This window comes from Aquarana catesbeiana, linkage group LG05 (assembly GCF_042186555.1).
Source record: "Aquarana catesbeiana isolate 2022-GZ linkage group LG05, ASM4218655v1, whole genome shotgun sequence".
NCBI classification, from domain to species: Eukaryota; Metazoa; Chordata; class Amphibia; order Anura; family Ranidae; genus Aquarana; species Aquarana catesbeiana.
This window is the reverse complement of record NC_133328.1, coordinates 49815794-49830451: the sequence shown is the minus strand read 5'-3', so window position 1 is coordinate 49830451 and position 14658 is coordinate 49815794. Positions and strand designations below refer to the sequence as shown.

The window sequence follows — 14658 nt, the reverse complement described above, 5'->3', positions numbered from 1 at the left end:
ACCTACTAGTCCATTAGAAATACGTTTTTATTTTTTCATAAACTTGTATAGACAATAACCCTTTAACCACTTCAATACTTTCACCCCTTCTTGCCCAGGCACATTTTTAGCATTCAGCGCTGAAACACTTTGAATGATAATTGCACTGTCATGCAATGCTGTACCCAAAAGTTACAAAATTACAACATTTTTATCATTTGTTTTTTAGGCCCCTTTCACACTGTCGGACCATTCAACTGTCGGACCATTCAGGTCCGCCTGTCAGTTTTGACGGCGGACCTGAACAGGCGCTCCATGTTAGTCTATGGAGCGACGGATGTCAGCGGAGACATGTCCGCTGACATCCAACCCGGTCCGATCCGCAAAAAGCAGACGGATGGCCCTACGTCCGGATCCGTCGCTGGCGGATTGGATCAGGTGAGATCTGATGAAAACGGACATGCTGTCCGTTTTCATCCGATCCCTCCATAGGCAGCAGCGGCACCTGACAAGCCCCTCCCCGCTTAGTGAGCAGAGAGGGATCTGTCATCCACCGGCTCAGCAGAGATCAACGGAGAGATCTCCCACTGAGCCGGCGGACCGAGGCAGGCTCCGTGGAAGCAGAGTCCGCCTCGTGTGAATGAGGGCTTAGACAAATAGAGCTTTCTTTTGGTGGTATTTAATCACCACTGAGTTTTTTATTTTTTGCTAAACAAATGCAAAAAGAATAAAAATTATGAGAAAAAATGAATTTTTTTTTTTGTTTCTGTTATAAAATTTTGTAAATAAGTAATTTTTCTCCTTCACTGATGAGGCGGTACTGATGAGGAGGCACTAATATGTAGCACTTATAGGCGGCACTGATATGCAGCACTGATAGGCGACATTGATGGGCACTGATAGGCAGAACTGATGGGCAGCCTTTATGGGCACTGATAGGTGTCAATGATGGGCACTGATAGGCAGCACTGATGGGCACTGCTGGGTGGCATTGATGGATGGCACTGATGGGCGGTACTGATGGGCACTGATAGGCAGCACTGATGAGGAGGCACTGACAGGCAGCACTGGTGGGCATCACTGATGGGGCTGCACTGATAACCATTGCACTGATTATCAGTGCAGATCCCTCTGTCAGGAAAGCCACTTATCGGCTCTCCTCTACTCATGCAATTTCAGCGTGAGTAGAGCAATGCCGATAACTGGCACTTCCTAGTTACACTGTGATCAGCTGTGATTGGACACAGTTGATCATATGGTAAAAAGCCTACATCATAAGCTCTGTACTGGGATGCGTGCCCCTGGGGGGAGCGCACGAGCGGCATGTTCTGACGTCCATTTAGAATGGGGAAGCCACTGCCCGGCCATCATTTTGCTATAGGCCAGGCAGGATGTGGTTATTTGCAAACATCTTAACTATTTCAGCACGCAAACTCATGGCCGCTATTTTAGCCGAGAGTTTGTTCACATGATTTAAAGTGAATTTGAGGGTAAAAACGTAAAAAAAAAAAAAAAAAAAAAACGTCATACCTGCTCTGTGGAATGGATCTGCACAGAGCAGCACTTATCCTCCTCTTTTCGTGTCCCCCGCCGATGCTCCTGGCTCCTCCCCCCTGCTGAGTACCCCCATAGCAAGCTGTTTGCTATCAGGGCACTCAAGCAGGGTGGCTCCAAGCCACTGACACACACAGCACAGCTCAGCCCTGCCCCCACTCCCTCCTCACTGCCTGCAATTGACTGCAGCAGGAACCAATGGCTCCTGCTGCTGCCTCTAAGTCCAATAAAGAGAGAGAGAGCCAAGAGAGCTTCTGCTTCCGTGCACATTGCGGGATGGAGATCAGGCTAAGGTATAAGTGGGAACTGGGGGGGGGGGAGCTGCTTGCAGAAGGTTTTTTACCTTGATGCAAGGTTAGGGTAAAAACCTTGTACTTTTTAGACTTAATTTAAGCTGGCCATATACAAGAGTCAGCTAAAATTCCACCAGTGGGTGGCCCAGCCTGCCTTAAACAGAACTGAAGTTCCACTATGATACACTGAGAGAAAGTGGCATTTTATTGCAAAAGAAATATGCAATGTGTCTTCTGCAATAAGACATACCTGTACCTACCTGCTCACAGCGATCCCCGGACTGTAAACTGAGCTGCACATGCGTGGCTCAGTTTACAGCAGCCGAGCTGATCCTGTGTGCCAGAATGACTAGCTCCTGGGATAGCCAATGGAAATAGCATACAGGAGAAGATGTCAGCACTGGCTAGGGAGCTTTGGGAAGGCGACTATCCTCCCTTTAGTTCCGCTTTAACAAACTTAGATTTAAAAATAGAAAAATACGGGTGCAGAAATGTCACCCGACTAGTGACTGCATAGCCTGAATAACCGGCAGAGGAAATTCGGCCATCCACACTGTTGATCCAGCCAATCAAGTGGGGAATCAAGTGATTTCATTGGGCTAAATATCATAAATCTGAATATGTATGGCCATACATGGTGAAAATGTTGGCCATTTCCTGTTGAACTATACAAAGTTTGCTATGTGGGTGGCCCTGATGGCTCCCTCCCGCCCAACATTTTCCAGTCGAAGGAGCCAGGTGAGAAACTGTTGGCTGAACAGTGGCTGCATTCTGTTATGTGATTGCGTCAGGTATTGCCTGAACGATTAATTATATTGAGTAATTTTTCGACCAAACTTGAAAACGTTGAAAAACACAAATCGATCGATATGAATACAGACTTATGCCCTGTACACACGATTGGACATTGATCGGACATTTCGACAACAAAATCCATCAGATTTTTTCCAACGGATTTTGGGCCAAACTTGTCTTGCATACACACGGTCGCACAAAGTTGTCAGATAATCCGATCGTTCTGAACGCGGTGACGTAAAACACGTACGTCGGGACTATAAACGGGGCAGTAGCCAATAGCTTTCGTCTCTTAATTTATGCTGAGCATGCGTGACACTTTGTGCGTCGGATTTGTGTACACACGATCGGAATTTAAACAATCGGATTTTGTTGTCGGAAAATTTTATATCCTGCTCTCAAACTTTGTGTGTCGGAAATTCAGACGGAAAAAGTCCGATGGAGCCCACACACGATCGGAATTTCCGACAACACAATCCGATCGCACTTTTTCCATCTGAAAATCGGACCGTGTGTACAGGGCATAAATATGAAATTAAATTAATATTTATTCACTAGACATGTATTCACAATAAATAGTTAGATTTGTGGATGGACATAGACAACAATCTTACATAAAATAACAACATCGTATGCAACACTCGCTAAGGTATATTGCTACGTATATGAATAAAACGAAAGGATACATTTTTCCCCGTGGACAAAACAACCATGTATATTGATAGCTAACTATCAGACAATAGTCTGCGTTTTACGAAGCCCAACAGTTATTCCCCTGCAGAAGGATTAAGTGTTAAACCACGTAAAAAAAAAATGGTATGCTACGATAGCGCCAAACAAGAAATTCTAAAAATTGGAAAAACAAAAATAAAATTAAAGAAAAATTGAAATGGTTATTAAATTGGGGGGAAGAACAATCTAAGTATCACAAGAAATCAATAATAGGTATATCAAAATAAGGAATGGATCATGAAAAGATCAATAGGTTACAATAACCCTTTCAAAATGGCTGCTGGCTTACAATGGTCTTTACCAGAGTCCATTAAAATAGCCGCCTTTCCCCAAAATGGTGTCTCATCAGGGTGGAGCTGCGTCTTGGCGTCCTTGAAGTGTCAGATGATGAGGCGTGATGATGAATGTCTCTCTGGATGGATAGGTGTCTCTATGAATGAAGTTCCAAATTGCGAGTGTACTGTGGGTGGATGAAGTGTGTGTGTGTCTGATGGGTGAAAAGTGATCCTTTGTTTCTGGGACCTATACAGTCTTAAACATCCAAGTTGAATTATGAAAATATATCTATTTCTTCACAAGGGTTTTGACAATGCAATCAGATACAGCCTCTTTTCCAGTGTTCTGACAGCTGGAGTATATACTAGCCCAGCAGAGGGATTCATCCTTCCAGGATGTATAGCCCCCTGATTTCTGAACTTCCCCCCCTTTGCCCCTGGCCTCTTGGGTGCCCATGACAGGTGTCAGGATGGATCTCCCCTGAGTTGTATGAACCCAGAAGCACTCAACTCTAAACGCTTCCTGGTTTAGAGCTGTCAAACCTAGGCAGCTCAGGCTGGGGAAGCAGCAAGTCAAGCATCTTCAACAAGGTGCAGGGATGGCATTTGGATCCAATAGACCTCGGATGACTGGTCAGTCTATGGTGATAGCATTATGCTGCGTACACACGATCTGACATTCCGACAACTAAAATCCTGGATTTATTTCCGACGGATGTTGGCTCAAACTTGTCTTGCATACACACAGCCACACAAATGTTGTCGGAAATTCCAAACGTCAAGAACGCGGTGACGTACAACACGTACGACGAGCCAAGAAAAATAAAGTTCAATAGCCAGTGCGGCTCTTCTGCTTGATTCCGAGCATGCCTGGAATTTTGTGCGTTGGAATTGTGTACACACGATCAGAATTTCCGACGGATTTTGTTGTCGGAAAATTTGAGAACCAGTTCTCAAATTTTTGTTGTCGGAAATTCAGTTTTAAAAAAAAAAGTTTTCCTTTTTTTTTCTTTCTTTTTTGTAACTTAACTCTAACGCCCGCGCGTACACACGGTCGGAATTTCCAACAACAAATGTACCATGGAGTCTACACAAGCTCACATCGAACATTTCGGAAGTTCGTAAATTCTGACCGTGTGTACGCGCGGGCGTTAGAGTTAAGTTACAAAAAAGAAAAAAAAAAGAAAACTTTTTTTAAAACTAAATTGACATGAATAAATGAGCTTTAACTTCACTGCTGTGTTTATCAATGATAAAAGTTCTAAAATAACACTAGAAAAATGACACTGGGTCTCTGATCTAATTCTGACACACACAGGAATAGCCGTCAGGCACTACTTTACTTTTAATCTTGTAATAAACCTTTTACTTGACTGCTGATATTTATTATTATTGATTAACTGAGCTCCATGACAAATTAATTAGCTGGGTTCATTAGTGACATTCATATTGTAATGTGTAATCCATCATCCTATGTATTTCCCATATTCCCTTCCAGGCTATGGCATGGAATAGGCTGCAAAGAAAAGTGATTTTTTACATAATGACACGTCTAACATATTGATGCAAATGGAATTTTCCTGCTGGTTGTTAATGATGCTGAGCAATTGGTGAAATATACACAAACACAACTTAAACAGACAGTGGGGTTGACTTACTAAAGGCAATTAAACTGCGCATTGCAGGTGTAGTTGCACTCTTCAAGGGCCTTTGCTCCAGAGCTTAGTAAACGAGGTAAAGCTTCCCTTTGCAAAGAATACCCAATCATGTGCAAGGAAATTTTTAAAAAAGAAGCATTTTTGCTTGAACATGATTGGATGATGGAAGCCACAAGAGCTTACGCTCTGGAGCAAATGCCCTTGAAGAGTGCAACTACACCTACAATGTGCACAGTCTGTTTGCCTTTAATAAATCAACCACAGTGACACCTAATGGAAAAGGGAAAAGCCCTGGAAGTCGCACATCTCTGCAAACCCCTGTAAGAAGGTGTATGACAGCCTCAGCCTGGGCTCCAACCAGGCCACACCCCGAATACATTCACTCCACCCACAGAACTTAGTAATAGAGAGAAGGATCCCATGCATAGGGGGGTCTAAGCTCCATGGGTGGAGTGAAATGCGTTGGAAGTGTGGCCTGGTTGGAGCCTGGGCTAAGGCTGCCATACTGTATACCTTCTTATGGGATTTTACAGAGATGTGCGACTTCCAGGACTTTTCCCTTTTACATTAACTGTCTAGAGGGGGGATGTCCTTGTCCTTGTCTGCACTCCAGTCAGTTGCTACATAAGAGGACCCGGTTGAGCCTTGAGCGCAACCTGTCAATTTAGTTTTGGGTCCCAGTGTCACCTAACCCATCCAGGGCAAATAGGCAATGTCTTCGAAAAGGGCATCCTCGGCCCCTTCAATACCCATCTTACCAACAATCCCTCGTTGCTTACATAGTTACACAGTTACATAGTCGGTGAGGTTGAAAAAAGACACAAGTCCATCAAGTCCAACCTGTGTGCTTTTATGTCAGCCATGGCTTCTTCCATCTTCGCAGCCACAATACCCTGCATTTCCAGGTGTGGTGGAGTAGGTAACCTCCTTCTTTGTACTGCCCAGATAGATAGATAGATAGATAGATAGATAGATAGATAGATAGATAGATAGATAGATAGATAGATAGATAGATAGATAGATAGATAGATAGGTAGATAGATAGTTTTGCTTGCATCTATCTAGTAAGGTTACTTTGCGGTATAAGCAAGGGAGGTCAGACCTCTGCAGTGTATAAATGTGTTTTTACTATACAGAAATGCTGTACATACAAAACTTTTACAATATTAGGAATACAATACAAGGCTGACAGATAAAACAAGCAAGATGCCTAGCAAATAAGCAGTCTATGGTCTGTAAACAGTAGAAATACGCTTAAAAGTTACTTAACTCCGGTTACTGTGTGTTCATGATCTCTGTGGACAATGAGGACCCAAGCAGTTGCTGGAGATCAAGCAAAAGCATCTTCAGGTATAGCTTCTTCTGACTAGTACAGACCTTCTTCCTTGGTGTTAAGGCATTATGGAGTCCTCCTTGTCAGCTTATGCCTGATGACCCTTCAGGTTTTCAAGCTTTTGTCGACTATGGTTACAAACTTGTTTACCGTAGTTACAGAACAACAGACTGCTCCAACTGTACCATCCCCACCTTTAGAAAAACTGAGCTTAATGGGAGCAATCTCCAAGTCGCCCTCTAGATGGTACTTTTGTATCATACCATAGGTTATATATGTCAGAAAGGCCAAGCTATTTGCCCAGGTTACAGACCTGTTACAAAGACATTTACCGTATTTATCGGTCGTAAAACACGCACTATTTTACCCTGAAAATAGAGGGTAAACTGTGCAAGCGTGTTATACGCTGATATCTGTTGTTTTACCAGCAGGGGGCGGGGATCGGGCGGTCCGCCCCGGGTGCCACCTATTGGGAGGGTGTCAGGCTGGCCGCCCCACCTCTCCTGGTTGTGGAACAGCGCTGCAAGTAAACTCTAAACTTTCTGCAATGCCAGCCCTTTGTCATATACCGCTCCTCCTGTGTAACTCATGTAAATCTAAGCCCCAGAATTAATTAATGCCGCTCATTGTGGCTGCTCTCCTCCTCCTCATGTGTAGCTTTTGATTGGAGGAGGAGAGCGGTCACATGACTGTCAATGAAAGAGAGGAGAGCAGTCACATGACCAGGTCCACGAGAGAGAGCGGTGTTAATGGAGGTATTTAGAAGCTTTGATTTACAATGAGTGACACAGGAGGAGCGGTGTATGAGAAGGGGCTGACAGGCTGACAGTGTGAAGTTTTCTCAACTATAGAGTATGTTCGCAGCGCTGTCCCTGTCCCAGCGCTGGGAGTGCAGGGGGGTCTTTATAATGAAAGGGGACTGTGTGTTGTACAGGGGGCCGTGTGTTGTTGTGTTGTATAGGGGGTCTGTGTATTATGCAGGGGGTCCATGTATTATGCAGGGGGGCTGTGTAAAGTTTTTTTCCTGAAACCTCCCTCTTAAATTGGGGTGTGTGTTATACGCCGCCACGTGTTATATGCCGATAAATACGGTAAGACATCTGTCAACTGTAATATAACAAAAGTTCATTGTCCATTCAAACACTCAAAAGTAACCTAAGACCAACTACTAAACAGATAGACAATCTACTAAACAGATAGATATCAATCCTCAAACGCAAAACACATAGATAGACAGACAAATAATGTAATGTGGTAATATACTTATTGTTAAACGTGGTTGATGATGCCATTTCGGTCTCCATGCTTTGCAGGTATTCAGAAGATTATTACATCCAGGCTGTTAATGACGTACAGAACTGTACATGGAAGAAGAAACCCCAAGAATACAGCCGATTCAGGTAACATGCAGGTTTGAGATCTATGTAGATCTCAGTAAGGACAGGTGTAGAAGGCTGCTAGTAAGGGCCCTGTTTAAAACGGGCTGCTGCATATAGCATTGCCAAAGCACCCTCCAACCCCCATCCCCCTGCTCCTGCTGCTTGTAAGGTCTAATAAAGTGTATGTTAACCCAACAAAAAAAAATGGATCCTGCTCCTTTAAGGCATGTTATATGACACAGTGCTTTTGCTGTGTCATTTGGACCCCTGTAACACCTAAAAAACCTGGCTAATACTGCCAGTTTCTCCCCTCCCCTATGTAAACTAATCATGGTGTATCATGGCTGCTGAGCCCTGACACTGTGGTCAGTTTGCATGTCTCCATCATCTGCAGCCTGCTGTCTCTCCTCTCTGCTCTTGTGTCCTCCTCCCCCTCCCTTCCCTGTCTGTCAGCCCCCCACCGCCCCCAGTGCTGCTTTAATAACATGTCTTACTTTATATAATCTGCTCTGTCTTCTAATGATATATCCAACTGCTTGTGTGTGTTGTAGAAAAAAAAGCCGTATATATACCTTATCTGTAACTGCTCTTCATCGGTCACGTGACGCGCCGGCTCTCTCCTCCTCTCCCCCTCCTCTCCCCCTCCCCTCCTCCTCCCCTTCAGACTGACGTCAGCAGGGGGAATCTCGGCCCCTCCCGCTGCATATGTCAGACGGAGAGAGGAGAGAGTTTTTCTATTTTTATGTTTTTTAACATTTTTCTATTGTCAGGCAATTGCCCGCATTCTTTATATTCATCTGGCAGTGGGGAAGCACACAGATGATGACTCATGGTTGTTAAGGACGTGGCCGGCTTATCTAAGACATGTTTTATGTCTTAGATAACTTAGATGAAATTATAGATGTATGCGGTGCCCTGACAAAGCATTTTGCGAAACATGTTGGCAACCTCTGCATATCTACGCATCTAATTTCACACATCAAGTATCTATTTACGGTCTACAATGTGTATTATGGCTGTGTTGTTTTTAACCTGTTACCCTTGAATAAATTTATACTTTCTTAATCAATTGTTGTTTTCGATGCTCACCTTAATAACAGACACATTATCTCCATACAAAAATCCCACTATCTTTTGAGAGAGCTCTGTCTCTTTCTTTATTTTTTAACTATTACCAGGGATTGTGAGTGATTTGTCTGTTTCTGGAAATTGTCCAACTTTTATATCCACATATTGGAACACTAAAGTTTTTTTTTTTTTTTAACCCCTTGGCGCTGGCCATATGCAAATATGTGACCTCTTGGTGCCTGGTCTTTAGCGCAGAGAGGCCGCATATTTGCATGAATTGCTGTGTATACACCTGTGCTTAGAGCGTGCGCTGCGCTCTCCCAGCACAGTTGACATCGCCTAACTGAAAGCCCCCGATTGCTCTCTGTGAGCGGGAGTTTTTGGACCCCTCCTCCCAGCGTTATAAACCTCTTAAAGGGCCGGGAGGCACTGGCGCTAAGAAGTTAATACATAACTGTATAGAACCGGGGCTTTCATATTTGTCTATAATTCTGCTTTAACTTCTAATTCTTATGACGGCTTTGATTTGACGCAGGAGAGCAGGAGCATAAAACAGTCACATCATATTTGGATCACAGCGGTACCCTTGTATTAATGACCTAATGCTTCCCATTCTGCGGCACACAGGAGAAGAAGGATTGTTTTTGTGTCGGGCGTTTCTCTTCACTTCCATAAACAATCGGCAGTGCCATGCCGGAATTTAAACAAAAGCCTCCCACTGATTCCGAGCTTTATAAATAAACCCCCAAATGTACTTCCATAGACAAGCGCCGCCACCCACCGTACACCAAAGACAAATCAATCTCTCCTTCCATTCTTCTGTAAGCCTGTTCCCTGCATAGATTCTGCATTTGTGACTCTAGCAGTTCTTTGTTATTACAGAATATAAGCACTGTAGAGATTGAGATTTATGTTGTGATTTTTTGTTTTCAGACTCTACTTGTCTTCGTGCTGCAATGCAGTTAATAACTTCATCGTCTCTCAGAACAATACCTCGCTGGGAAGTAATATCACGTATGAGGTGGAAAGTAAAAAGAATATTTTAATTGCAGAGGACATTTACAAAATGCTGCCTAAGGTAAGGCTTCCGGAGTGTGATTAGCACTCGTGTCAGGAAATTAATTAGAACCTTATCGGCGGTAATGTAAATTAAATGTCGGCTGCTGAGACGCTGTCCAGGGTTTTAGGTAGAGACGGCACATAGATGACACCTATTTTGGAGACGTACCATTCATTCAAAGCAAAAAGCCGCTTGCATGATCCATAACATGGAGACAGGATAACCATTCAGCTGGTTTGAGGTGGGACAAGGGTGACCAAAAAGTCTTCCAACAAGTGCGTAACCCTAGGACAGGAGTTGGGTTTGTAGCAGGATCAGTGGGTAAAAACAAAAGGGAAAAGAGTCTGAAAAATTAGAAAGCCAATGCAGTCACCACATCTAAGGAGTGGTAAGTTGCAAAATGTAAACTTTTTCCTGGTTATAGATACACTTTAAAGCCCAATTCTGGGAAAATTATAAATTACCCCTTGCAGTGGGATTGCGTTCACACTGCGAGGGTAATCGCTCATTTTGTCTAGGGAAGAGGTCTTTCTAAACAAAGGGCCAGTTTGCTGTCCATCAGATTTTGAGGGGGCTAGACTGTGGACAATCGGAGTAGAAAATGCCCCCACAATGATGGGAGTAAACAATTGCCCATCATTGGCAATATTGGGAGAAACAGTGCCCCATCATTGGTGCCAGTGGGAGAAACAGAGCTTCATTTTTGGTGTCAGTGGAAGGAAAAATGACCCATTATGGTGTCAGTGGAAGGAATAGTGCCCCATCATTGGTGTTAGTTGAAGGGATAGTGCCTTGTATCTGTGGGAGGAATAGTGTCCCAAGGGTTGAATAATGGGAAGCAAAGGGCCACATCTGGCCCCAAGGCTGCAATTTGGAGACCACTGGTCTAGGGGAAAGGAGAAACCATTTTATTTACCAGATCCTCCACATCCCCAGCAGGTGGCACTCCCCCATGACCTGACTGTCCATCAGCGTCTTTATGTCCAGTGCAAGGCTATGGACCCTGTTCTTGTCTTGTCAATTCTCTTGAGGCGGGACAAGGGGGACCAAAAATTCCACCCACAAAGAACATCACAGAGCCTCAAAAAATGGGCCCGATAAACTACAACCCCTATTTCAAAAAATTTGGGACACTATGTAAAGTCTACATAAAAGCAGAACGCGATGATTTACAAACCTCATAAACTCATATTTTATGCGCAATAGAAAATAGAAAACAAATGTTTAAACTGAGAAAATGTACCATTTTAAAACGGAGTTCCGGACACATTTATTTAATTTTTTTCAGGTATCCGAGCATAATGCATTATTAACATAAAGAACGATATTATATGTTTGCTAGTGGATGTTGATAATATATTTATTTTATACTCACAACTCAGTAAATCCTCTTCTGGCTGTTGCCATGATGATTGTGGGCATGTGAAGCCCAATCACAATCTCTTCCTGGATTACCGATGGAGAGGTGCATGCTGGGTAACCAAATATTTTTGCCAAATATACATGACTCCCATTACAGAAGTCATATACAGCATAAGGGTGCAAGATATTCCCATGATCCGTCACAGTACCCGGCAATGGAGCCTCCAATCGATCATCAAAGGAAAGGACACCCGACGAATCTCCGGACAACAGGATCAAGGAACAATCTCCCATGCGCTCCTCAGCGTCCCCCTGTCCACTTGCTCTTTTTAATTTTGTACACTTGTTTAAGTGTTTTTAGTACTTATTTTAATAAAAAACACCAACGTTCTTCACCATGGGAGATTGTTCCTTTTTCATTTTTTGATTCTGTTGTCCAGAGATTCGGCGGGTGTCCTTTCCTTTGATGATCGATTGCAGGCTCCATTGCTGGGTACTGTGATGGATCATGGGAATATCTTGCACCCGTATGTAGTATATGACTTCTGTAATGGGGGTCATGTATATTTGGTGAGTAGACTTAGTGACCGGTGTTGGTGGAGGAAGATTTACAGTCATTTGTTTGTTGGGATCCACGAGATCACTGCACCATTGGAATCATTTGATGAATTTTTGGACTTTAATTAAAACACTTATTCTTTTGACATTGAACAAATTTTGCCATCCACCTGAACATTGGGTGGTCATTTCTATGCTCATTATTTGTACTTTAAAATTGTTTGTATAGCATCAATGCCACTATCACTCACTGGGGACACCCAGTGGTTGTTCACATATTGCACTTTGCACTTTATTGTATAACATACCTTAAGGGTGTGCGGTTCACCACCAATTTTTAACTTCATAGGTATTAACCTCACAACGAGCAGCCCCTATCTATATGATTTTAATAATTTTCCACACACCTTTGCGCAGGTAGGGAATTACATAGTTACATAGTAGGTGAGGTTGAAAAAAGACACAAGTCCATCAAGTCCAACCTATGTGTGTGATCATATGTCAGTATTACATTATATATCCCTGTAGGTTGTGGTCGTTCAGGTGCTTATCTAATAGTTTTTTGAAACTATCGATGCTCCCCGCTGAGACCACCGCCTGTGGAAGGGAATTCCACATCCTTGCCACTCTTACAGCAAAGAACCCTCTACGTAGTTTAAGGTTAAACCTCTTTTCTTCTCATTTTAATGAGTGGCCACATGTCTTGTTAAACTCCTTTCCCTATTGTGGGGTCACCTGTACGGTATTTTTGAATTGAAAAAATATCCCCTCTCAAGCGTCTCTTCTCCAGAGAGAATAAGTTCAGTGCTCACAACCTTTCCTCATAACTAATATCCTCCAGACCCTTTACTAGCTTTGTTGCCCGTCTTTGTATTCACTCCATTTCCAGTACATTCTTCCTGAGGACTGGTGCCCAGAACTGGACAGCCTACTCCAGGTGCGGCCGGACCAGAGTCTTGTAGAGCGGGAGAATTATCGTTTTATCCCTGGAGTTAATCCCTTTTTAATGCGTGCCAATATTCTGTTTGCTTTGTTAACAGCAGCTTGGCATTGCATGGCATTGCTGAGCCTATCATCTACTAGGACACCCAGGTCCCTTTCCATCCTAGATTCCCCCAGAGGTTCTCCCCCCAGTGTATAGATTGCATTCATATTTTTACCACCCAAATGCATTATTTTACACTTTTCTACATTAAACCTCATTTGCATTAATTGTTATCAAACTGTTATAGGTAAAGTTCCGCTGTAAGGAGTCCCAGCTGACAGCAGAATGTAAACAAAAGAGCCAACATTCTTTTTTTTTTTTAATGGCATGAGGCCCCCCCCTAAAATACATAATAGACCCTTATCCGAAGGCCAGAAAAAGGGGAGACGTGATGTTAATTGCACAATCTTGTGTTACAAAAGGCCATATATGTCATAAATGCATGAGAAGCTCCTGGATTCCAACATTGCTTGTGATTGATGGTTTGTTTCCAATGTAGTTCAAGGTACTCCTCAGCCTGATGGAAAATCTCCCTGTGAACTAGTCCTTTGCTCTTTTATGTGAGACCTTCTGTGTGTTATATTGCAATATGTGTGGTCTGCAATGTTCTCTCAGCTGAGCAAAGCAAGTACAATTTGTAGAAATGTTACTAACGTTATGTTAGAGTAGAGCCATCTCCCCACCACAGTCCATTTGCAGATTTGTTAAAGCAGAACTCTAGCAACGGGATTATATATTCATCAATATATTTATTGTTATTCCACATGATATTAGCGGTGGTTTTATGCAGTATTTCAATTCAATGTATTTATGCACTATTTATTTAAATACAAAAAATCAGGGCTTTTTTTCCCTCAAACAATAGGTGCTTGAACTCAACCAAGACCCTCCAAAACCCCTCCACCCATACACACCATCCTAATCACATCAAATAGTGGGTGTGGTCAGTCATATTTCACAAACTGTAGGAGGGTCTTAAAGGGGCATTAAATACCAGGATTGCATTACATACAGAGTGCAGAGTTCAGGGGGGTTACACACAGAGTGCAGAGCTGTCACTTGTAAACACAGAAACCGGACTTCTGTGTTTATAAGTGATTGTGGTGAGCAGGCTCCCCCAAGGGTCTGAGCCAGAGGTGGTGGAACTGAGTTCCACCAAGTTCCCCCTGAAAAAAAACCCTGCAAAAAATACAAGTGACTGGGACTAAACACACATTTAAAATTGTGTTCAAACTAGCAACAATCTAAAATCGCAAACAATCTTTTTTAACAAACATTAAGAAATAGTCATGGCTGATGCAAGTACAATTCATGTAGTCCTTAAAAAATTATTTGTATGCTCTCTGATGCTTGTGTGGGCATTATGAGACCACTTCTGTGCTTGGACAGTTTTAGAAGAAACCTACAGTTAAAGCCTCGTACACACGATCGGATTTTCCGACGGGAATTGTGTGATGACAGGCTGTTGGCGGAAAATTCGACTGCTTGTACGCTCCATCAGACAATTGTTGGCCAACTTTCCGTGGACAAATGTTGGATGGCAGGTTTATAAATTTTCCGCAGACAAATGTCTGTTGTCGGATTTTCCAAGCGTGTGTACACAAGTCCGTCGGACAAAAGTCCAAAG

The 14658-nt window shown here is 43.1% G+C and overlaps 1 protein-coding gene across 5 annotated transcripts in view; it reads left to right on the top strand.

Moving 5' to 3' along the window:
• The window catches only part of ST8SIA6 (ST8 alpha-N-acetyl-neuraminide alpha-2,8-sialyltransferase 6), a 222968-nt gene that overhangs the window by 169016 nt on the left and 39294 nt on the right, over positions 1 to 14658 (top strand). For all 5 annotated transcript variants that reach the window (XM_073629720.1, XM_073629721.1, XM_073629722.1 and 2 more), the window contains 2 exons: positions 7933 to 8019; positions 10000 to 10144. In XM_073629720.1, coding sequence (XP_073485821.1) covers positions 7933 to 8019; positions 10000 to 10144 — 232 coding nt within the window. The remainder of the gene's footprint in view (positions 1 to 7932; positions 8020 to 9999; positions 10145 to 14658) is intronic.